The sequence below is a fragment of the Onychomys torridus genome, chromosome 8 (genome assembly GCF_903995425.1).
Source record: "Onychomys torridus chromosome 8, mOncTor1.1, whole genome shotgun sequence".
Classification (NCBI taxonomy): domain Eukaryota; kingdom Metazoa; phylum Chordata; class Mammalia; order Rodentia; family Cricetidae; genus Onychomys; species Onychomys torridus.
This window is the reverse complement of record NC_050450.1, coordinates 93,875,213-93,898,616: the sequence shown is the minus strand read 5'-3', so window position 1 is coordinate 93,898,616 and position 23,404 is coordinate 93,875,213. Positions and strand designations below refer to the sequence as shown.

Below are 23,404 nucleotides of genomic sequence, written 5' to 3'. Positions count from 1 at the left end.
AACAATCTAGAGGCTGTGTTTATGAGATTCATTGTCTTGCTGAATTGTAAACGTCCACCCTCCTTGCAAATCCAAAATTCCTCAACTCTATATCCTGCACAGGAGAGGCCTACACACACACACACACACACACACACACACACACACACACACATACACTTACGTACAAAGACATATAATATACACATACACACACACATACACAGACATCATATACACGTACACACACACACATACACACACATGCACACACACATATGCACACACACACATGCTAGAGACTGAGCAGTAAAAACCAGGCTAAGGATATTGGGGGCCAGAAATTGTGGTTTGCGAACCCTGTGGAGGTGAAAATATCAGCAAAGCCCAGAGACAGTTTGGGCTGAGGGTCCTAACAGAGGTGGGACCAGGCTGGAAGGCAAGATTCTGTTCCAGAAATCTGACCAATTTCCCTTTGGTCAAGAGCTAGGCTTGGTAATTAAAAACTTGAAAAGTAGATGCATTTATGTTAAAGGAGGGGAGTATACACAGAGTACACAGGTATCCTATTTACATTGTGTATTGAGTGGGGGGGGGAGACCATGCACACCAAAGTGTCAACAGTGTTTACATTTCTTGATGTTGCTATCATGGGCTTTTATTCAGAGTTTTCCAAATTTCCTACATAAACATGTAGAGAAAAACTTTAAAAAAGTTCCTCAAAATGACACCCCTCAAAATCTAAGTAGGCCTTCCAAAAGATGGCTTAGGGGGAGGGCATGCATTCTGGGATGAGCAGGTGGCCTACAGCAGTGAACACACTTGTGTGGTCACTGGTTATTGCTCCTTCCCCTGGGCAGTGCCTGTGTGGTGTGGCTCCATGGGGGGACCCCAGGCTGTCCACTCACAAAGTGGACAACAGGGCTGGGGTGGCAGGAATCTTAGTGACTGTGAGGTTTCTGCATGTTCAGTGAGCCAGGCCCTTCCAGGGCCCTCATCCTGTAGTAGAGGGCATCCAGGACCTTCCTCCTGAGACACCCACACAGGGGTCAATGTGGAGCAGGATGCGTGGGAACAGGGTAATCCCTCCTTACGCATCCACATGCAAAGCAGGAGGCAGCCCACAGCCTCTGCTTCTTCTCTGCTTCTTCTTGGGACGCCCCACCCCGATGGTAACTGCTTGCTGTGGCAGGATAGGCCGCATCACCCAGGCTGTTAGGAAGGGGCTGATGGGAAAAGCTGTAGGGGATAGGGGCCACAGCACTTAGGATTATTTGGGTTCCTGCTTTGAGAGAGACTGAGAAGAGGCGATTGGTAAAGGGGCCTGCTAGACTGTCAGGAGACAGGCAAGCATCCCGTCCTGCCTCTAACTTCCCCACAAGGGACACAGGCTTAGGTGTTGGGGAGGACCTTTAATTGTATTCACAGAGACCAGATGGGGATTTCCATGTCAGAAGCTGGGTATCTAGAGAGTGGGGGCTGGGACTGGGGGCACAGAGTAGGTGGGGACAGGGCAGGAGGAGGAAGGCCCAGCTAGAGTGTGTTCCCACACACCATGTCCCCCATCCAATTTCTTGTGGGACACTCCTCTGCCAACTTTGCCAGCAGGGTCACCTCAGGAGTGTCTGAGTTCCACCTCAGACCCAAACTGGGGCCCACGGTGGGGCCGGTGGAGACCGTGGTGTTGGCGGATGCTGAAGAGCCGATGGGTGAGCCCCAAGGTGGCCACAAGCAGGGTGACGCCTAGGAAGAGCAGCACCCACTGGCCCACACGGGCCTGCTGTGGCTCCAGGTACATGCCCAGGAAGTTGACACGGCCAGACTCTGGAAAGGGGCCTTCTGAGCGAGCTGAGCGAGGAAGCAAGGAGACAGGACGGTGGGCAGGGCGACAGGAAGGCTGGGGCCTTGTGTTCTGGTGTCCCTGTCCTTGCTCTGAGATCAGACTGGAGGCTGTCTGAACTAGGAATGGGGCTCAGCCCTGCGTGAGCTCTGGGAGCTGTGCTCGGGGCTGGAGGTGGGGTGGATGGTAGTACCCGTTTCTGGTGTCCAGTTGTATTGTGGCCAACCCAGCGTCTCTCCATGTCTCCTGTTCTCAGTGATGAGCCATTCTGTCAGCGGCTTGAAGTAGTTCATCATGGCAGAGGCTGACATGTTAGGCTGGCCTGTGATCAGCTTCATGGCTTCTGGCCACGGCTTACTGTAGCCCAGCTTCATGGTATCCCTAGGAGAAGGAGCAGAGAAAGGAAACCTGAGTAGGAACCACATGGATCCTCTTGCCCAGTCTGGCATTCTTTCCCCATCCCCCCTTTCCCAGCATAAATGATCCTCTAGGATTGAGAGAGCCTGGGCAGGGCTAAGGCAGGGATGGAGAGGGGAGGCCTGGGGCTCAGGGACTCCAGTTTCTTCCTGAAGGTGACATGTCAAAGGGGGGAACAGGTTCTTCTTGGCTGTTCTCTGCCCAAGAAACCAAACAGAAAGTGCTCCCAGAGTAGCCTCAGTGGTTTCTCAGGGCCAGAGAGTCCAAGGAGGGTTCAAGGACACTCACGCCAGGAGCTTCCCTGCTTCTTTGGATTGGTAGATGTCACACTTGTGCAGGGGACCTGTGTGCCCAGCTGCATGGCACAGCGCCTCGTGGAACTGGAACTGGATGATGAAACTGATGAAGTACCTGGAGTGGAGAGAGGGAACAGCTCAAGGTGTGGGTGAAATGCCCCAGAGCAGAGGAGAGGCCCAGTGGCAGGTGGGTGCCAGTGAGACACAGCCTTCTGACAGTCACAGGGGATGGAGCAGGGCAGGATGCAGTCAGGATGTCACTCTGGCCTTTGGGGTCATCTGAGCTCTTCCCAGATGGGCCTTGTATGGATGCTTCCCACCCTCAGGCTGCCTACATTCCTGCTTCAAGGGGATCCAAAGGATAGGCATAGGCGGAGGTTCATGAGAGAGCCTATGAAGCTGGTGCAGGCTGTGGAGTTTCCATGCCTGGAGCAGAGGCCAGGGGTTGCTGGGTGGAACCTGTGGGTCTGGCAGGGCCTTCTGGGTAGGGAAGGCATTGGGCACAGTCTTATCTGAAGCCGCAGGGATTTCCTGGTGGGAATATCCAGTCAAGGGCCGGGCAACCACATCAATTCTAGATTTTAAACATTGTGAGTAGTGGGCACAGGCTCTGCCTTTGGACCCTGGGCATAAGCCATATGTCATGAGTTTCCCTGGCATTTACCCAGAGTGCTCAGGCTCAGGCTGCTGGCCAGAATGTGAGATGGGTTTTTCTAGAGAGCCAAGTTGTCCTTGTTCAATTATCCCTGCCTTGTGCTAAGCGGGGACACTGTCACAGGGTCCATCTCAAGGCAAGAGTGAGTGCTGGGACCTCAGAAGGAGATCCAGTAGGTGGTGGTGGCCCCATTGGGAACCTCCCCCAAAGGTTCTCACTAGGGCACTCTCTAGGTCAAGCCTGATGGGACCTAGCAACAACTCTTCTTGCTCCTTGGTGCCTCTGCAGCCTCAGAGTGTGTCTGAGTAGAGTGATGATGTCTTTTGTCCTAGACTCTGGCCATCCTACCATGTGCTGACTTTAGTCCTGGTGTCAGGCCTGCCTCCCCTTGGCTTCCAGAGATTCCTAGAGGCAAGGACTGCAAGAGCTTAGCCTTCCTGAGAGGCCTTCTCTGTCCTCTGTGCCTTGGCTCCCGGGTAGCCTGGGTACCAGGAACTCTGTCCTGAGGTTTACCCATCACAACTTCTTAGGAGCTCTGTGAATCACACACCCTGAGTAAGCTCCCCATAAGAACATGAGGAAGGAACGGGGCTGCCTTGGCTACCTTATGCTATGGCCAAATGACCCACAGGCCAGTGCTGATGCAATCCCCTTAAGAGAGTCATTCACAAATGAGGACCACAGCTACCAGGTCCCCAGCATGCTCTGTGTAGACAAGTGGCTAAGTCGTTAGACCTTGTGACCATCCGTGTTGAGATCAAGGTGGGAAAACGGATACCCATAGAGACGGAGGATGTTCAAAGGACATGAGCTCTGACCCCCAAGCTGGCAACTAACTTGTCTCTAACCACCTTGCCTCCTCCATAAGCTGGCCTCCTGCCCTGGGCTTCAGACTGCAGGATATTTCAGGTACAATTCAGCAGATATTCCAGGCAGTTTGTTCAGCTGCAGCAAAGGGCCCACAAAGGAATCACGACTCAAAACTAATCAATCAACAGAACCCAAGTCAGTATACAGGCACGTGGCACCGTTGATGTCAACTGCCCTGTCAGTGGTAGGTGTGGAGGCAAGACAGGAGGATGGCTGTGAGTTTAAGGCCAGCCTGAACTACACAGTTGGCTCCAGGCCAGCTTGGGCTACAGGGTAAAACCTGTTTTAAAACAGGAATCCCACTCAGAGTAGGCCTTGTAACCATTTGCCGATCTTCTAGCAAAGAGTCTGGTTTTTAACAGTTTGGTTGGTATAAGCTCTCATGCTGTCCAAAGCATACTTAAAGAAATGGTTTTGCAAGCTGGGCGGTGGTGGTGCACGCCTTTAATCCCAGCACTTGGGAGGCAGAGGCAGGTGGATCTCTGTGAGTTCAAGGCCAACCTGGTCTACAGAGTGAGTTCCAGGAAAGGCGCAAAGCCACACAGAGAAATCCTGTCTCAAAAAAACCAAAAAAAAAAAAAAAAAAAAAAAAAAGAAATGGTTTGCCAGCGGGTGAGTGGACCCAGGCACTGTGTGTCCTGAGCCAGGTCCTGCTGGTCTGATGGGGAACTCGAGCATAGAATGAACAGCACACCCTTCACGGTGCACTCTGCTCCATTTGCTCTTACCTGATGTACGGCACATTTGCAGGAACATGAAACTTGGACCCTGGGTCAAAGTCACCTTGAGATCTGGGCACTGGAGGGCAGAGACCCTGATACTTCAGTCTGTCAAACGGGAAGATATGTTAGAGGGTGAGTTTGGGGAAAACCAAACTGAGAGAGGGTTGGCATTTTTTAAATGAAGAATCGTCCCTGCACCTGCACCAGAATGCTGAGTTCCTGTGCACAACCTGGGGGGGGGGGGCTACAGCTTGTGCATGCATGCACACGCACATACACACTTCACTGGCTCACATGCAGACACTCTCAGACACCCACTCCCATCCACCCCTTCCAAAGTGTTCTAGAACCTGAGGCTCCACCACTCTTGGTTGTAATTCTCCTTGGTGATGCTTCCGTCAAAGACCCTCCAGCGCCACTGGTCGATAAGGTAGCTGAAGGGGATAAAGGCGATCTTGTCGAGGGCCATCTTCATTAGGAAGTTGATGTCGTACTCTGCCAAGGGAAGAGCGTGCAGTCTCAGGTCCACGCTGGCCTCTTGTCATGGGTCTAGCAGCTCAGGCCCCGTGAGGGGAGGGGAGCAAGATGTTCAATTTCTTCATCTTTAAAACTTGCTCTGGGTTTTGGGATGACCGGTGTGTTATCTTGTCAGATTCATCCCTCTGGGGCCTCTTGCCTTTCTAATGGTCTATCTCAGATCTTTGCCTGGGGGCACCTCTTCCCCCCTATCTCCCAAGTATGTTACCCCTTCTGGGTCCCCTCTACCCTCTCACCATAGCCACTGCCTTCACTACTGAGCAGGTTGAGACTGTAGAGATGTTTCGGGGTAGATACTGACAGAGCCAGCACATCTCCAATAGCCTCATGAAAGGCAGGGTTGGCACCTTCCCGAAAGGCCACAGGCAAGTCTTTGTACTGCATGAAATATTGGATGTGGCCCATTTCGTGGTGGGCAATCACCAACTCCTCCATGTTCACAGAGGCACACTGCTTGATCCTAGGAACAGGGGTGGGGAGAACTTGCATCAGAAGGACAAAGGAGCAAAGGGACCATGGTGCATGCGTCATATGAAGCAGACCTTCTCCCCAGGGATGCAAGGAGCATGGCATGATGGGAAGGAGAAATCAAGAGGTAGCCTGGGGGCCAGAAGTCTCAAAAAGTCATTGCAGCCATCCCTCTGCCCCAACTTCCCTTAATAGCTCCAATCCACACTGACTATGTCCTTCTGACTTGGTCTAAAGGCAGAGACACTCCATCTGTACTTTGTAGAATGTGTGTCCAGTGCTTTCCCATGTACTTGGCTCTTTCTTCCAGGATTGGGGCTTCCTGGGGAACACACGGGCTGGGCCATGCTGCATCTCATTTCATCCAAAACCAGTAAGTAGATTCGCTTGAAGAATGAATGGCCAGGGCTGAATGACCGCTGCAGAGCCGTCTAATTCAGAACGCTCTGCCTCCTTGTGTGGCCCTTACCCTCTTCCACAAGCTGGTTCCAATGACAGGAACTTTCTCCTGGGATCTAAACAGTCTTTCAGTGCAGATCCACCTCCTCTTTCTTTCTCATGCATGGGGGGAGGGGGGAAGCTCCCTGACATCCTTGGCCCACTGAGGATGGGGTCTGCCTACCTTCTCCGACTCACCATAAAAAAGGATTCCCACAGGAATTCTCACTTCTATGATCCCTTCTCCACTGACTGTCAATCTACCTGGGCCTTACAGCTCCAAGCCCTCATGCCTTTGAAGGGCCCAAGGCCAGGCAGTGTTCCCCCAAAGCCCCACCATGAACCCCAATTCGTTTGTTTCCTGGGCTTGTGTCTACGCTTCTTGTGCGGGTGCTTCATCAGCTGGGGTAGCATCTCTGCCCCTTCCCAGACATAGTCATTCCCTCTTCTTTTGAATCTGGGTTGTCCTTGGGATTTTCCAGTAGAATTTGGCAGATATGTACAGTTGAAGATGCCTGTGATCCTTGCACTTGGGAGCCCGAGGCAGGAGGATCACAAGTTCAAGGTCAGCCTAAGTTATATAGTGAGACCCTGCCTACAAGAGGATGCCCAAGGTAGTAGGAATCCACAGCAGACAGAAATCAGTGCCAGTTTTAAATTCAGCCATTGAGAAACCTGGCTTAATATATCTGCTAGGCTGAGACTGTCACAATAGGAAGGAACCCAAGACAGCTTGTACCAAAAAGATGCCTGATCAACCCCAAGCTGCTCTAATCATCTTCACCGGCTACTCAGTGTGAAAGGCCACCTTCAACATTCCACCGTAGGCACTACACATGGGAAAATAACTGAGGGACTCTGGCCAACAGCCAAAATGAGGTTCTGGATAAACGGCTCCAGATGAGCCATTGAAATGATCCCAGCTGTGCCTGGGGGTAATTCAGTGACATAGTGCATTCCTAGCAAGTACAAAGCCCTGGGAGTCACTCTCCTAGTACCAATTAATTAATTAAAATTTTAGGAGTTTACATATTCATGTGGTGTGTACCTGCCATGATGTGCCTGTGGCCATTGGAGGAGAATGTTTTTTGAAAGTCCATTCTCTCTCTTTCCCATGTGGATTTGGAGGACCGGACTCAAGTCATCAGTCTTGGTGGCAAGTACCTTTATTTGCTGAGACATCTTGCTGGACCAATTAAAGTTTTGAAATACTCTGACTGAGGTGTCTGCCACTGTGGTGTATCTGAACTGCTGCTTATGGAACTATGAGGATCAACTGGTCATTTGGTATCACTAGATCTTGGAGTAGTCTGTTAGATAGCTGTAGGTAAGTAGCCCAAACTTGATAAAGATGGTGCCTTGTCTGTTAGTGGTGAGAGTGGGTCTTCCTACATCACAGTGGTGCACCCATGGGAAGGGCCAGCAATATGCAAAAGAGGCGGTGCACTGGACATTCTTTATGTCAGGTCTGCAACCTTAAGCATCCCACTGACCGCTGACAGAGCTGGCTAGCACGTCTGGCTTTCATTTCTTAGATGGAATTTCCCCACCTGGTTCTCATGACTAGAACCAAACCCACCTCCTTGACTCCTAGTTCTCCCCTTCATCCCAAACTGTCCCCAGCTGTCTTGCTCACTCACTCCAGTTGAGGGGACAGCCACAGAGCCTTGACTTGGCTCATACCCTCGTCCCTGTAGCTCAGGATAAGAACCCCAGTTCTAACCAGACAAACCTGAAGTCTTTGCCATTGTAGAAGTCCCAGGCTGAGGCATGGCACACTACCTCCCTTCCATCAGTTGGCTTCTCTAACATTGACTTGTTCCAGAACTCGGCAGACACAGGTAGCAGCCCCAGGGAGGTAAAAAAATCATCAGCTTCCTTAAATATCCTTCTGGGCGTCCATCCCTGTAAGCAGAGAGAGTTCTTTACAAACTAGGGTCTCTGATTGACAGGCACAATCATGGCAGGAGAGAGGCTGTGAGAGAGCCACACTGGAGGGAGAGGGGTTCTGCCCTCCCATCTGGGGCCTGCCCTTCCTTGTTCCCTCAGAAGGCCTATGGAGGATGGCCTTGGCTTCACTGACCTGCTTTATCATGGCCTCTGTGGCATCCAAGTTGGGGGTTGAAGGGAAGGGTGCCACCAAGTCATAGATGTTGGACCAGGTCTGCGCCCACATGTTCCCTGGAGGCAAGTGGAGAAAAGGTGGCAGAGAGGAAACGTAACTTTTTAGGCTTAGAGAAATCCTATAGGGAGAGGTGGGCAGATCCCAACCCTGTCAATCAAGGTGGCATCGCTTGAGCATCAACTGTGCTGGGCATTTGATGTGCATTGTCTCCTACCTACATACCCAGCCCATAAGGTCATTTCCAATATGGGTTACAGGTGAAAACCTTGCTGATTAGGAATCAACAGAGTCTCTACTGTCCATGGGCAGTGAAAGAGTCCACAGGAGACCCACAGTCCCTGGAACATTAACTCCCACATGACCACCACTTCCTCAGTGCCTCCCCAAGCACATGGAGCAACGTGTAATCCTGCCTGCTCCCTGGCACTGCGTAGCAGAGGATCTTGGGTCTGGAAGGGGTTAAGTAACCCAAACGGGCTCAAACTCCTAAGAGACTAGGTTGGATTTAAACGCCATCAGGTCACACTCTTGACCAGCTACCTCTACAGTGTCTCTTCTGTATTCTCTGCAGTTGTATTATGCAAGTCACTAGTTACTCTGACAGGAACCAACCAACTGCCTCCTTTGGGAGAGGCGAATGTCCCAGAGTTGAGGGTCATTTAAGAGCCCAGTTCTCCAGGACTGGAGAGAAGAGGGGCGGGCATTCAGAATGACTGGAAGGTTCAAAACTCCATGTAGCATCAGGAGTCTTTCATAGCTGAGGCCAAATGTTCCAGAGCAATTCAGAGTGGCAGAGGGATAAGAAGGGAATGGAGTGTTGGGGGGGGTACCTAAAGAATTCCCTCTTCTTTGATCACTGGAGATGAAATTCTAAGGCCCAGTCTGGATCCCTGGCCATCTGGGGCACGTTGCTTCCCTCCTGGACTCCCTGTTCTTGGTCACTTAGTTTTTCTTTGGACTATCCCTCAGAGGGATGGAGGAGGACTAGATCTTGGGATGCAGCAATGCTCCAGCTGCATGAGAATCAGACCCATAGCAAGACCACCTTCTTGGGGGTGGGTGTCTCCCAAATGACTCTAAATGTGCTCTGTCTGGCTTCCCTAATCACATCACCACCAGGAAAGTGGTGGCCCAATGGGGACAGAAAACTGGTGGCCTCTACTTTCCCCAGTTCTCTCCACCTCTCCTGTCTTCCTCTCCCTCCTTCATGCACCAAAGACTATTAGAATATTCCAAGCCTTGGAAGAAGAAGGGCCCAAAACTTGAAGTGGATCTGAGCTCTCAGGGTCCTCTTTGCTGTCACACCTTGATCTAGACCCTGTGTCTTCTCTCCCTGCACCCCCATCCCTGACTTTGCATCTGTCAAAATCTCACGTCTTTCAAGGCTCATAAGGAATTTCCTCAGACCCCACACTCAGACTCCCGGGTTTGGCTGTCTCAAGGCATGATGGGTAATGTGGTCTAACCCTTAAAAGATGGTGAAATGCTTGTATAACATGACTCTGTGGCAAACACGGCACCAGAAGAGCTGAGGAGTGTGCCTCAGGGGGTAGAGCACTTGCCTGCCACATACAAGGCCCTGAGTTCAATCCTTAGCACCACAAAAGAAAAATATAAAAACATGTGGTAACTAAGCATGAGCAGGAAGTTCCTCCAACCCCATTCCACTCCAGTCTTGGCCATGCTCCCTCAGGGCTTCAAGTCCCGTCCCTCTTCTGGCCTGCTCTCTGCCCGGTGGCCAGCACTATCCTGTCCCTTACTCTTGTCCATTGTCCACCTCCTTGAGGTTGGAGCAGTGTCCTTACCCAGCAGGTGGGCGGGAATGGGGCCATCCAGGTTGATGTGCTGGGACCCATAGTGGCGGTGCAGGGAACGGCGCACGTAGGCGTGCAGGTTCAGGTAGAGCGGCTGCAGCTCCTGGTATAGTTGCTCCAGGTCCTGCTCCAAGGTTTTAGACTCATATAATGATCTCCATGAATCCCCTCCATCAGCGTAGCCTGCACAGGAGACACAGCCACGCTTTCCCAACAGCAATCATTCACTCAGTGCACCCTGACACTCTGGCGCCCTTCCCGTCCCTAGCCAGAGGGTCTCAGAGGACCTCTTGGAGGAGCTTGCAGGAAGTGGGGAATGGACAGCTGGTGGTACCAGCACTGGGAACTCACCATTGAGGTGGGCGATCTTGTTGGAGAGTTCTACATACTTTGGGAAAAAGGGAAGGACGGCTCTCCCTACTTTGTCTCGCCAGCTCTTCCATCCCCATAACAGTTCTTCGTATTTCCGGGACGTGGCCATCACGTTTGTCAGATCTGGAAGGGAGGGATTGAATGGCTTCAGCCTTGGTCCATGGCTCACCTTTCATCTGTTTATGAGTGGAACTTGGTCATGGCATTTCAGAGTCGGAAGAAAGCTGGTAAGATCACTTGGAAATGACAGTGTAGGCAGTAAATCTAGTGAGAGGGGAGACACTAGGGAGCCAGTGGCCACTAGGAGCTCCTAAGGTGCTGCACACACACATGACCTCAGTCACTCTCAGGGGGTTGATAACTTTGAAAGGGATTTACTTGTTCCCATCTTATAAGCAGCTTAATGACATGCTTGTGTACCCACGCAGGAGGTGGCCAGGCTGGAGCAAAAACAAAATGTTCTCCCATGAATTCCCCTCCCCTGGGATAAAGGGTTTGGGAAGTTTCACAGGCCTGAATTCAAGTTCTATCCCTCTCATGGACCCCCAAGTTACCTTGGGCAGGTCTTTTTCCATATCTACAAACAAGGGAGTAACCCTGGCCTTCCCAAGGGACTTGGAAATGTCTGTCCCCAAGCAGGGGCTATGGCTTCTCATTGCTGTGGTCCTGGAAACCCACAACATCCTTTGTTAATTGTCACTGGACTCAAAGGAATAAAACAATAGCTGTAAGGATTGTGTGAGTACAAGAACTATCTGAACTGCCCCTAGCAAGGTGGACTCTGGGTGAGACACCGAGTAGGAATACAAAGCTGACATCCACCTCTCAGGCCAGGGTGAGGATCGCACAAGAATGCAGGCATCAGTCTTGAAACAGAGGTTTCTTCTCTTGCTCTGCCCTTGGCCTAGATAAAGGAGTCTTGGAGCATCTGAAACCCTCACTGTTGAACTTGGGCTCTATTCCGGAACATTCTGTGTCATATATACTTGTCACAGAAAAGGTAAATTTAATTAGCTTTCTTTGAAAAAGATTTGTTGTGAATTCTGTGTCTGTTTTCTGATGATGAAAGTCATTGGTCTTCATGGGCTTTTATTTTAATTACCATGTCTATGACCAGATGGCCTAGTCCTGGATCAAAGGCCTGGATGGTAGGGATGCCAAATGCTACACGTTTTTTTTTTTTTTTAGATATCCATATTTAGAAATATACCCCCAGACATGCACACGTGTCCCAATTGTGCTTGCATGCACACGCGCGCACACACACACACACACACACACACACACACACACACACACACGCACACACAGAGAAGCACGTACATGTTCCCTCTTTGCGTGCATGCCCACACCCACAACCTATAGGCCAGACCCTGCCCCGGAACGGTTTCTTGCTCCTGTTTATTTTCCATTTCCCCTTGTATTTGTCATTGTTCTGACATGGGAGCTAGGCTGGAGCCAGGAAGAAACAACTTCTGGTAATGGTTCCTCACAAAGAATGCTTATGACTCTAGCTCACCAACCCTGGAAAGAGATACTCGTGTGGGTCCTGGGGGAGGGGTCAGAGTGAGCCTTTTCAAAGGAGACAGCCTGAAGACAAATAAGCAGTGAGAGGTGGTTATGTGCCGGTCATGGCTGTCTGGCGGAAAGGTGGAGGAAGGGATGGTGTGGGAATGCTATCAGCGGGGGACAGGAGACCAAGTTCTCATTTAGTGCTTCTGGGGTGGTGGGACTCTCACATCCTCTCTGGCCTCAGTTTCTTTTTCAGCAATGTGGCCTCTCAGTGGGGGAGGGGGTTCCAAGGAAGCCCCAGAAGGTGGAGACACAGACTCGAAGGTCTGTAGTTCTCCTTTTTAGGGCCCAAGCCTTTGAAACACATTTGAGATTCTCCTGTTCTGAGGGGCATGCTGAAAGGAAGGGGAGTTGGGGAGTTCTGGGCAGGGGGGATACCCTAGAGGGGCAGAGAATTAGGGAAATGTTGATGAGGTGCAGGTTCCCGCTGGAGGAAGTGAGTTAGGGAAGGCCCATCTCCTCCTTCCCTTGACAGCATCCTCATCCCTACCAGCCAGCCCCCCACCTCTCTCTCTTAGGGGTACTCTCACCAGGCTCCAATGGCAGACAAGTTCCATTTGAGTAGCAAACATCGGCTATGCTGTAAGTTGTCTCCATGTCCAGCAGGATCTGGTTGTACTGCAAGGGGAAGAAGGGAGTAGGGAAGTACTCCCCCACCATTCGCTCTGGCCTCAGGCACCATGGATGGGACTCAAGGGAACATGTGCCCCAAAATGTTGCAGTCATGGGAATTCTGGAGACATGTGGACATGGCCCGTGTCAAGAAAGTAGCATGGAGACAGACCCATGAGTTGGTTCACTTCCCAGCAGTCTCCACTCCCTGCTCCCATGACCACACACCTCTTCTAGCTCCTTGGGAGGCAACACTGCTCGGTCCATGTTCTGAACCTTCCTTATGATTCGCTTGGTGGTAGAGTTCTGGAAGTTGTTGACATCAAACTTCTTGGCCAAGATGCCATATTTCAGGGTGTGGTTGGCCACCTTCTTGTTTTTCTGAAGCTGGGGGCACAAGGGGGTGGTGTCACAGGCTCAGGAGATTTGGCATGGCCTCTGTGTAGGAGGTTCCATAAAGTCGAGGAGTGTGGTTTGACTAGGCTGATACCTTTGCCCATACAAATACCCTCCTCTCCAACCTGGGTCATCTGCTAATGTACTGGGTAAAGTATAAGTTCCTCAACAGATATCTGCAGTCTAGCAATATATACAACCTGATAGAGTAGGGAAAGGGAGATCAGCCACCATAAATGTCTTTAGGATGAAGGCAGGGTGCTATTAGCTAGGAGACCCTCCTCCCCCAGCATTCAGAGGTTGTATCTTTGAAATAGGAAGAATATCACTGTGTATAACTGCCAAAGGATGTATGCAGGAAGAGCTGAGGTACTAAGGACCCTCACAATGCTGACAAACAGGCTGTCAATCTTTTAAGAGGGATGCTGCTGCCATCGCTTATTTACATACAGTGGATTTCAGTCTCTGGGAATGGTGACTGAGAACGGCATCGGACTAGAGAAATTTGCTCAGGTGTGGATCCAAAGCCACTTAATCCGAAATAGAGTGTTTTAAATATTCTGTTCAGACTTTTCACCAATTTTGGCAGCTTGGTGCTTTGCGTGTGTGTGTGTGTGTGTGTGTGTGTGTGTGTGTGTGTGTGTGTGTATCTGTGTCTGTGTCCATGTGTGTGTTCTGTGAGTGTGGCTGTGTTTGTGCACATGCTACATGTTGGAGTTGGTGAAAGTGGTTCCTACCAGGATCTTGCTGGCCTCTAGGGTAATGTTGGTGTTATAGTGCCAGTTGGCCTCTGCGTATTCGTTCCACAACACCTGGGCTGTCCGGTCATACTCCTCCACGAACCTGTTAGCCTCCGCTTCATCGGTCACTAGGTCTGTAGGAGGTGAGGAGGAAAATAGACAGGCCTTGCCTTCCTTGCCACAAAGTGTGGTTTCATCAGAGTTCCCTCTTGTTGTCCCCGGGCTACTTGACCCCTCGTGGCCCTGCCCTTTGCCAAGTGTCCCACTTGGGATCTGGGTTGTCTGGACGACTGTCTGGAGAGTTGTCTGGCTTCGGGTTGTGGGCTGGTTTGTTAGCCCCTGGCTAGTTGTTGTGTGGTCAGTGGCCACCTGACTGAGGACCAGCAGGGGGTGCCCGTAGCAGAGCAGCAGAAAGAGGAAGCTGGGCAGTCCTGGAGTAGCCCAACCTTGGCCCATGGCCGCAGGAGAGCAGAGCCCTGCAGCCCCCACCACCGGCCAATAAGAGCTGAGTCTGCAGTGTGACCTCATAGAGCAATGTGCCAGCAAGACTGACCCCAGGGGCCCTCATGCTTGGGCACAGCATCTCCAGGATGCTGAGAGAAAGACATGCCTCATCTTTGCTGTAGGGCCCTGATGAGGAGCCCAGGGGTGGGCTGGCGTTGCAGCAAAGGCTACCAGGGATCAGCTGGAAGGAGCTGACCAGGAATGCGAGGCTTGGGCCCAGAGGCCACGACTCCTCTTGGTCCTAGCCCACCCTCACTTAGGGCTTTACCAATGTTCTCCGGATAGTGGTCAGGTAACGGTGGGCGCCACTGATACTCTGGCCAGCCTAGGACTTCGCCATTCCTCTGATTCTGCTCCTGCAGCCACTGACTGACTGGCTGGAAGTACTCCAGCAGTGCCTGGGCATCCAGGGCATCTGAGCCCACCATATCCTTTAGCACCTCCTGCCAGGGCCTGGAGCCGCCAGCCTGTAGCATCTGCCTGCCAAGGAGAATGAGCACTATGGGTATGGGGGACACAGGCTGGGATCCACAACAGTGCTGCTCCCCATCTGTCCTCCGGTAGGAAAAGAACTCTAGGGCTAGGGTCTCTGTGAGAGAGGAAGGGACATCCGCCTGGTCCCAGGGCAGTTGAAGGCCAGCTCAGTCAATATTTGGTATAAAGAAGAGAGGGGGGGGGGCGGGAAGGAGAGACAGGAGGAGGGAGGAAGGGATAGAGATGAGGGAGGAGAGGAAGGCGTTACTCCAGAGCAGTATAGCTTTGTGCTGTTCCAACCAGAAGAGTCAGCTACCTGCAGAAATACTGTCCGCCAGCCTCCGCTCAGCCTCAAGCTTTTTTCCCCTTTCTGTCACATACCGGAGCTTGGCGCCAGCCTGGGTAGACTGGTAGATGTCACACTGGTGTAGTGGGCCCTGGTGGCCTGCCTCCTTGCACAGTGCCTGATGGAACTGGAACTGTAGAATGAAGCTTACAAAATACCTGTAGGGACAGAGCAGGTGCTAGGAGGACCGTGGAGAGCTAGACAAAGCGCCTTGTTCAGGCTCTGTCCTGTGTTCGGAAGGGCGACAGCTGGACTAGGAGCTAGCAGTAGGAATAAGAAAAAAAAACTAAGCATAGCCCAGGAGAAAGGGTCTTTCTAATTCTCAGCCCTTGGGATTCATCGGCCCTGAAGGATGATGGAGCCGAAGGGGGAGGGGCGAGACACAGCCCTGGTACCTGATATACGGCGCCGCATTTGGGATATGAAACTTGGTTCCAGCATCAAAATGGGTTTCATTCCGGACAACTGGAGGGCAGATCCCCTGATACTTGGTTCTAGAAGGGGGTGTGTAAAATCTTAAGGCTCTAGAGACGCACAGACTGCTTGAGATTTGCAGAAAAGGTACTGGTTCCGCCCGTAGCCCACCCCTCCCACAGCATCCCTTCTACATCCTGGAAAATGGGAGAAACTTCCTGGAGGTAAGGTGTCAGCAGGAAGGGAGGAGGCAGTAGGTAGGGGCAGACGTTGCTAACAGGGAGGGGACAAGACTGGTGGAGGCTGGGGGTGCCCTGGGTTAGGCTTTTCCTATCTCTCTTCTCACCTAAGATACCACCAGTCGAAATTGTAGCGGGAGGGTGAGATATGTCCACTGAAGACCCCCCAGCGCCACTGGTCCACCAAGTAGCCGAAGGGCAAGAAAGCAATTTTCTCTAGGGCCATCTTGAGCAAGTAATTGATGTCACTTTCTGTCCACAAACAAGAAGACAGTGAAGGAAGGGAGGAAAGAGACCAGCTATAGGGTAGAGTGGGCCTGGGAGAGGAGGAGGACCATCCAGCAAGGAGGTGAGGCTGGACAGACAGAGGTGAGCCTCCCAGTCCTTAGCTCTGGACAAGGACTCTGGGTGAATGCTAAGCTCAGGGTGTGTCTGGGGTCTCAAGTTAAAAATGGCAAGATGCCATGGGGGTGGGCAGTAGAGATCTGCTGTGGTAGAAGATTTGAACGGCTTGGGCTGGATCCTCTCCCGCCCCCACCTCATACCCATGTCATTGGCACCATGGTCCAGCAGGCCAATTTTGTGCAGATGTGCAGGAGTGGAGACAGAGAGTGCCAGCACGTCCCCAATGGCCTCATGGAAGCCAGGGTTGGCACCTCTACGCAGGGGCAGAGTCAGGTCCTTGTACTGTAGGTAGTACTGCACGTGGCCCATCTCGTGGTGCACTGTGGACAGCTGCTCCATCGTGACCCGTGTGCACTGCTTGATCCTGGAGCATGGACAGGAGGAGGAGGACGAAGGTGAAGGAGAGGGCCAGAGCACTGGGGAGGCTGGGACTGGAGGAACAGAGGGCGAGGGAGGACTCTGTCCTGCTGTGAGGAGTGCTTAGACATTACCAACTCTGTGTCCCTACCCTGGCCTACCACCACTCAGGTCCTCCCTCCTCAGTCCTCCAGGACAGAGGCAGGTCTGACTCACAGCTGCCTCCTCCTTGGACCCCACCCCACCCCCACTCCTCTTCCCAGGTCTAGACCTGAAGTCCTTTCTGTTGTAGAAGTCCCAGGCTGAGGCATGGCACACCACCTCCCGCCCATCAGTTGGCTTCTCCAACATCGACTCTGCCCAGAACTCAGGAGGCATTGGTGAGAGCCCCAGCGAGGTGAAGAATTCCTCTGCTACCCGGAACATGTGTGTGGCGTTCCAGCCCTGGGCAGGAGGTAGGGAAAGACGTCGGGGGTAGGGTGGGGAGTGGGCAGCCACGTGGGAGCCCCTGGGACTGCCTTGAGGGCAGAGCTTAGTGATCTCCACCCAGGATAGCTTCTGGCCCAGGAAAGATATTTGAGGCTCAGTGGCCTCACTTCCCAGAGGCAGGACACTACTGACCATAGCCGATCACTCTGCCACAGGACCAGACCCAAGGTCACTGTTGACTGCTGTAGAAAAGGGGAAGGTCATGCCTATCACATGATCCTCCCTACCCTTCTCCCCATCTCATTGCCTTACCTGAAGCCTGACTCCAGAACTTACCTTCTCCACCATTGTACTGGTGACATCAAGGTTGGGTTTGTCTGGGAAAGGCACTACCATGTCATACATGTTGTCCCAGCTCTGGGCCCACATGTCTCCTAAATGGAAGAAGTGAGTGGGACAGCTTGGGCTCCTTCCCAGCCATGCCAGTTTTCCATATATGTTACCCTGAGTGGGTACAAGAGAAGCACCTATACCCTAGGACCTTAGGAGAGCTCTCCTGACTTCCTCTAGGTTCCACAGGACTGGTTACTGGTTACTGGTGTCATATCTGAATATGCCAGGATCCTTTGCCAAGGGGCCACAAGCTTCCAGGCTTCCAGGCTTGTGTCCTTCGATGTGATCTACAACTAGGCTGCTTCTTCCCTGAACCTGCAACCAACGCCACTGGCTTGACCCCTAGCTTTGCCGCATTCTAGTTCTCTGTTGGCTCTAAGTTCCTGACTACCCTAAGCCTTGGTGTCCCCACAAAGGCTGCTGGGGACATTGAGCCACAGGGGCTTCTGCATAAGGAAAACAAAGGTCATGGCATTCCACACATTGGAGGCATCATGAGGATGAACCATCTTCCCTCTGATGGTCATCATCCTGTACCCCAAGATCCCCTAGGCAGCAAGGTCCAGGTCCTTACCCAGCAGATGAGCAGGAATAGGCCCCCTGAGGTTGATATATTTGTCCCCATAGCGTCGATGCAGTGCTCGGCGGACGTAGGCGTGGAGGTTCAGGTAGAGGGGCTCTAGTTGATGGTAGATGTGCTCCAGAGTCTCCATAAAGGAGGAAGAGTCATACACGGAGCGCCAGTAAGCTCCCGTGTCCGAGAAGCCTAACAGAGTGGGAGAGCAGGTCAGGCCCAAGGCTTTGGTCCTCCATGGCCTTGCTTTAACTCTGCTATCTTCCTGACTCTAACGAAGCACTGGCTTGAGATGGGTGCTCAAGTTGGACTTGATTGAACTCAAGATCCTCCCGCTCCAGTCGCTTGAGTTTTGGGTGTGTGTGACACCCTCCCATCTTTTAGGCATCTATAGCCCAGGCTGGCTTCAAATTCCTCACCCTCCTACTTCAGCCTTTCAAGCACTGGGACTACAGGCCTGGGTCACCTTATCAAGGTCTATAATTTCTAAGTAAGGGCTACTTCAGCCTCTAGCAAAATAGGTCCCTGAGCACAAAGATGCAGAGAGTCTTTGGGCTGGGAATGATGCCATAAATCGTACCAGGAACAGGTAAGAAGGACAGGACAGCCAGGTACATTGGCTATATTCTCACTACCCCTGAGACCCCTTGGGTCAGCCCTGGGGCTACCATACTGGCTGCTCTGTCTAGCTCAGGGACTTGAGGCTCTGGGGACAACAGACAAGAGTGTCTTATAAGCTAGGAAAGAAAGGCTTGCTGTCCACGGAGTGGAAGATATAAGCTCACCATCTTGTTTGTAGGCTTCGTTGCTGAGGGTGGTAAAGTCTTCATAGAGGCGTTTCAGTGGGATGCCCACAACATCATGCCAGCTTTCCCAGGCGAACAGCAGCTTGGCATAACTTCGTGAGGAAGCCAGAATGTTGGTGAGCTCTGAGACAGGTGAGCAGGTGAGTTAGGATGTCTGTGTGCCAGTCTCTAACAGTCTTCACCAGAGGTGCACACTGATCTTCACCATTCCCACCAGCTTCTTCTATACCACAGTATCCCCAGACCAAGGACAGCCTTTGGGCTTGCTGGGGTGAGGCTATACAAAGAAAGCACCCGGCAGGACCCTGCACCCAGGAAAATGTCTAAGGTAGTAGACACAGAAAGGACATTTAGAAGTTGGAACAGGTGGACCCTCCATGACTCATTGCATAGAATGGCTGACCTTGTGGTGAAGCCCCCAGGGAGAGGCTTTTGGAGAAAGTGAGGGGACCCCTTAAAAGGAGAGGTAGCTTAGTGATGAATTAAGTCTTGCAGGAGGATGGGTGCATCTGCATAGTCCAGCCCCAGTGGGGGACCAGCGCCTTTGATTTACTGACAAACAGCTTCCTACAGATGACCCAGAAGGACTAGGAAACCCCAGCAGAGATGGGTTGGACCCGTACCTGGGTCCAGGGACCAGCAGGTGGCAGTCTTGTTGGGGAAGCAGACCTTGCTGGTAGAGTAGATTCTGCTCATGTTGTTTAGCAGGGAGTTGTACTGCCAATTTGGAGTTGAGGAACTATTAGTAAGCAGACATCGGCCCCTGGAGTTAATCTGTCCACCCACCTCCCTTGGCTGGGAGAAAAAAGTGGCCTGGAGAGGGGAATGTGACTCAGACAAGGTCACTCAGCAACTCTCAGCTCTTCCAATTGCCACTGCAATTGTGGAGGCAGCCTTCACAAGTGGAGCTGACCAGAGATCCAGGGGTCTGAGACAAACACCAGCTTGGAGCCAGCCCACAGTGAGGGTGAATCCCTGCTATTCTCTGGCCTTGGTGCAGTCTGTCTTCCCAACCTTTTTAATGAAGCCCATACACCAAGTCTGTCTAGAGAGAAATTTACTGGTGACTTTGTGTGTGTGTGTGTGTGTGTGTGTGTGTGTGTGTGTGTGTGTGTGAGAGAGAGAGAGAGAGAGAGAGAGAGAGAGAGAGAGAGAGAGAGAGATCTTTGCATGTGTAATGTAATTCTGGGTATAAAACACAGGGCATCACACATGCTAGACTAGCAGTCTGGTAAATTCAACTACATTCCAGCTCATGAATTTGACTTTCTACTTCCTAATATAAAGTAACTGTTACATCACACATCTGGAGGGAAAACCTGTGTTCCTAGCAGCCCTCTGTTTCCTCCAGATTCCTTATAGCCCTTCCTGTCTGCCAGGCTGCCTTCCCAACCACCTCAGTAGGCCACTTGGGGCACTCAAGTTTCCACCCTCAGGCCCACCTGCTGCCGCTGGGCCAAGGGCAGGTTGGCAGGTCCTAGGGTGCGTATAGTTTCAATGACCCTTCGCAGCTTTGAGTCAGTGAAGTTCTGCCAGATGGGGTCATACAGCTCCTTGGCCTTCTTGCCCCAGACCTCTGCAAACTCCTGCTTGATGAGTTCTGCTTCCTCCTATGGTTCCCCAGGAGGGTGGGTGGTGGAAAGAGTGGTCCAGCTCAGGCAGAGGCCATGTAGGAGAGGCTGGAGTACTGAGAGAGCTTCTGTCCTGGAGATGAGCTTGCAGACAGACACACACCCCTCCTCCTGAGCCCTCTGGTCGGGAACTCGGGGAATCGGACTCAAGGGAACGATGAAGGAGAAAATTGGGGCCAGAATAAGGGGACTGTTAGTGGAGGGCCAGGAAAGGAACCTCAGCGGGAGGCGAGGCCGCTGCCAGAAGGCAGGGGCTCTGGAGCCGAGCAGGGCACCCTATATGCCGCCCACGGCTGCCCCAGCCCTGGACGCCTGCGCGCTGGGAGGATTTGGCCTTGGAGGAGCTAGCTTCATTCCATTCCATTCCTGTGTTGGCATGGATCACGTGCCCAACCCGTACAGGAGCATCACCGCCTGTCTGATGCGCAGGGAGGGTGGGAGTGTCTGGCCGGTGGCAAGGGACCCACTACTAGGGACCTCACTGCTCAGGGCTGAGGCTGGGGGGCCCCTGGTGCCTGCTGCCCGCCCCGGGCGGCTGACCGCAGGCCTGTGATTGGCCGCTGCGCCCTGCCGTGCCCCGCCCCCGCCCGGGCCCGGGCGCCCACCTGGAGCCGCTCATTCTCCTCCGTGATGTTGGTGTAGTATGCCCAGCTGGCTGCCATGCTCTGGAACATCACCTGCTCGGCACTGGAATTATAGCTCTCGGCGAAGAGCTGCGCCCCTGCCTCGTCCGCGGGAAAGTTGCCCGGCTGCAATTCAGGGTCGAGCGCCGCGGTGGGTGACAGCAGAAGCAGCAGCCAAAGCAGCAAGAGAGGCGACGGCGGCCCCTGTCCCCGCTGGCCGGACGCGGCCCCCATAGCGCGGTGCGCGCGGTGCGGTGCGGCGCTGCCCCTTCTCCCGCGCCGCGACCGCCCTGCGGATTATAAAACCCAGCCACCGCCGCCTCCCGACACACCCCCACCTCCCCGCCCCTCGCGCTTCCTCCTCGGCTCCAAAGTCCCCGGCGACGCGGGGCCCAGCTGAGCGGGGCGGGGGAGAGATTCCCAGGCGGCCCCGGGGAAGGGGGCGCCCAGACCCGGAGGGGCCCCGGAGCAGCCTGGGTGGAGAGATGGGGCTCTTGCAGAGGAAGCTAGAAAGAGGCCCCTGCCCCCTGCAAATACACTGCTGCCGCCCAGCCGTGCCCTCCGGCTGCCACCACGAATTCTCAGGCTATAGGGCCCAGCCGGCTCTGACTTCTCAAGGCTTCCCGGCTTCACCCTCCAAGCTTTTCCGGGCTCTTGAGTGACAAAGAGGCAGGACTGGCTGGCTGGTGCCATGGGGATGATAGACTTGAGGTTGCCAAGTCCTGGAAGAAAGGGGTCGCTTGCCTGGGTGCCAGACGGGCGCCTTGGGTCGGTGTTGCTGATGTCAGCAGCCAGTTCACCTGAGCTTGGGGTGAGAGACGCCTGGAAATAGCAGAGGAACTGAGGGTCTCTTCTGTTTTACGAGGGGGAGCCATAGAGTGGGCCACAAGGGCTGGCACTTCTGCCCCCCTACCCTTTGGCTACACAGCCGACAGTCGGCGTTTCGGCTCACAAGAACCATCATGTCTCAACAGAGCCCTAAACTTCACAGCTGCACGATGTAAGAGCTACAAAATGCCTTAGAGATTAGAACAACCCCCTGCTTTTTAAAAACGAAGAAATTACCAGAGACAGATTGGCTTCAAGTCACCTCAGGTCTCCGCACTCCCAGTCATTTCTCTGTCTCCTCCACCTGTCCCTCAAAGTGACAAGCGTTGGGGAAGGTGGATCATATCCTCTCGAGGCACTAGGAGGCTGTGAAGGCTAACCCCTCAGCACCAGGGCTGTGCCCCCCAAAAGGTGGGAAGACCTTTGTCCCTGGTCGATGGGGTGATGGCATTCATACAGGAGATGAGACCTGGAGACTCGGTGAGATTGTGCCAGCCTGCCAGGTGACATGCTAGAGGAGAGGCCCCAGAGGACTGATAGAGACAGAGAGAGAAGGTAGCTAGCAAGGGGCCGCCTGGTGAGAACTAGGTGCGGATTTCCCACCCGTGAGCTGCTGTCTTCTGGGGGAAGCAGCCTGAACTCGGAGGCTTGGGAGGGGATTCTGAGGGTGGGACCTCTGGAGTCAGAAGTGGAGGCTGGGTAGACACAGGTAAGAGTCTGGGGCTGAGCCTGTACTCCGAAGCTCTTCTGTCTTTTCCGTCAGAAACGGAACTGAAAGCAAGGAGAGAGGAAGACAGGGTGGGGCTGAGGCCCAACTTGTCTCCAAAGAGTTCCTGGGTACCCGGGCCAGGAGAGTGGAAGAACAAGCAGTCCATTCTGCTGGTTCATTCTCAGGCCCAGCTGTGTGGCAACGTGACATCGTCTAGAGTCGAGTTAGGGACTGAGTTCAGGAGCGAGCGGCTGGCTCTGCCTTACAGAAAAAGACAAAATCAAAGGTTAATTACTGCTGTCGGGGATAGGTTGGAGTCATCATCCTCTTCCTCCCCCTGGGTGACATTTTATTAAGAGCTGGCTGAAACACAGCTTCCCCACTACACCATACTTTCCAGGAGGGTAGAGATGAGGTCAGTCTGCCTTATTCTCCGTGGCTTTCCCAGAACTTAGCACATACCTGTTACAAAGAGGGAGGCATGGAGATGTGAGGAATGACCAGCGTTCATGTTCTCACCTCCAGATGGAAGCCCCCCAGTACCCACAAGAGTCATCTGTGAAGAGCCAAACCTCACCAATCTGGAATTTACAGTCATACAGACATTGCAACTTGATATCCTGAAAAGTAAAAGTTAAAAATAGCTTTCTCTATTTTAGGGTCTTACTCATGAGGGAGAGGGGAATAAAAATATACCTTACATTTGTATGGCATGTTGGATATTTCTATACCCTTAATGGTATAATTTGACATTTATGATAACCTTGAGGCAGGGTAATTTGCCATTTATGATAACCTTGAGAGCTAGGGAAGAGGGAA

General features: G+C 52.8%; 1 protein-coding gene across 1 annotated transcript; it reads right to left on the bottom strand.

The window, feature by feature from the left end:
- Nucleotides 1–1,371: 1,371 nt before the first annotated feature.
- Nucleotides 1,372–21,778, bottom strand: Ace (angiotensin I converting enzyme). Its single transcript, XM_036196168.1, has 25 exons — nucleotides 21,031–21,778; nucleotides 20,237–20,404; nucleotides 19,418–19,511; nucleotides 18,774–18,917; nucleotides 17,989–18,180; nucleotides 17,358–17,455; nucleotides 16,864–17,036; nucleotides 16,376–16,599; nucleotides 15,938–16,082; nucleotides 15,573–15,671; nucleotides 15,213–15,335; nucleotides 14,626–14,837; nucleotides 13,851–13,987; nucleotides 12,946–13,104; nucleotides 12,636–12,723; nucleotides 10,513–10,656; nucleotides 10,153–10,344; nucleotides 8,306–8,403; nucleotides 7,955–8,127; nucleotides 5,553–5,776; nucleotides 5,130–5,274; nucleotides 4,786–4,884; nucleotides 2,525–2,647; nucleotides 2,013–2,200; nucleotides 1,372–1,827 (listed from the first exon to the last, which is right to left on the bottom strand). Exons 1-25 carry the CDS (start codon nucleotides 21,280–21,282, stop codon nucleotides 1,595–1,597), a joined length of 3,927 nt encoding a protein of 1,308 aa, XP_036052061.1. The 5' UTR covers nucleotides 21,283–21,778; the 3' UTR covers nucleotides 1,372–1,594.
- Between the last annotated feature and the right edge of the window lie 1,626 nt (nucleotides 21,779–23,404).

Bases quoted from the DNA above. Each gene is read 5' to 3' on its own strand.
- Ace (XM_036196168.1), bottom strand. From the start codon at position 21,282: ATGGGGGCCGCGTCCGGCCAGCGGGGACAGGGGCCGCCGTCGCCTCTC. The intron at 20,405-21,030 runs GTGGGCGCCCGG...GGGGAACCATAG, and splicing joins AGGAGAATGAGCGGCTCCAG to GAGGAAGCAGAACTCATCAA. The intron at 10,345-10,512 runs GTGAGTTCCCAG...TCTCCTGTGCAG, and splicing joins CAAGATCGCCCACCTCAATG to GCTACGCTGATGGAGGGGAT.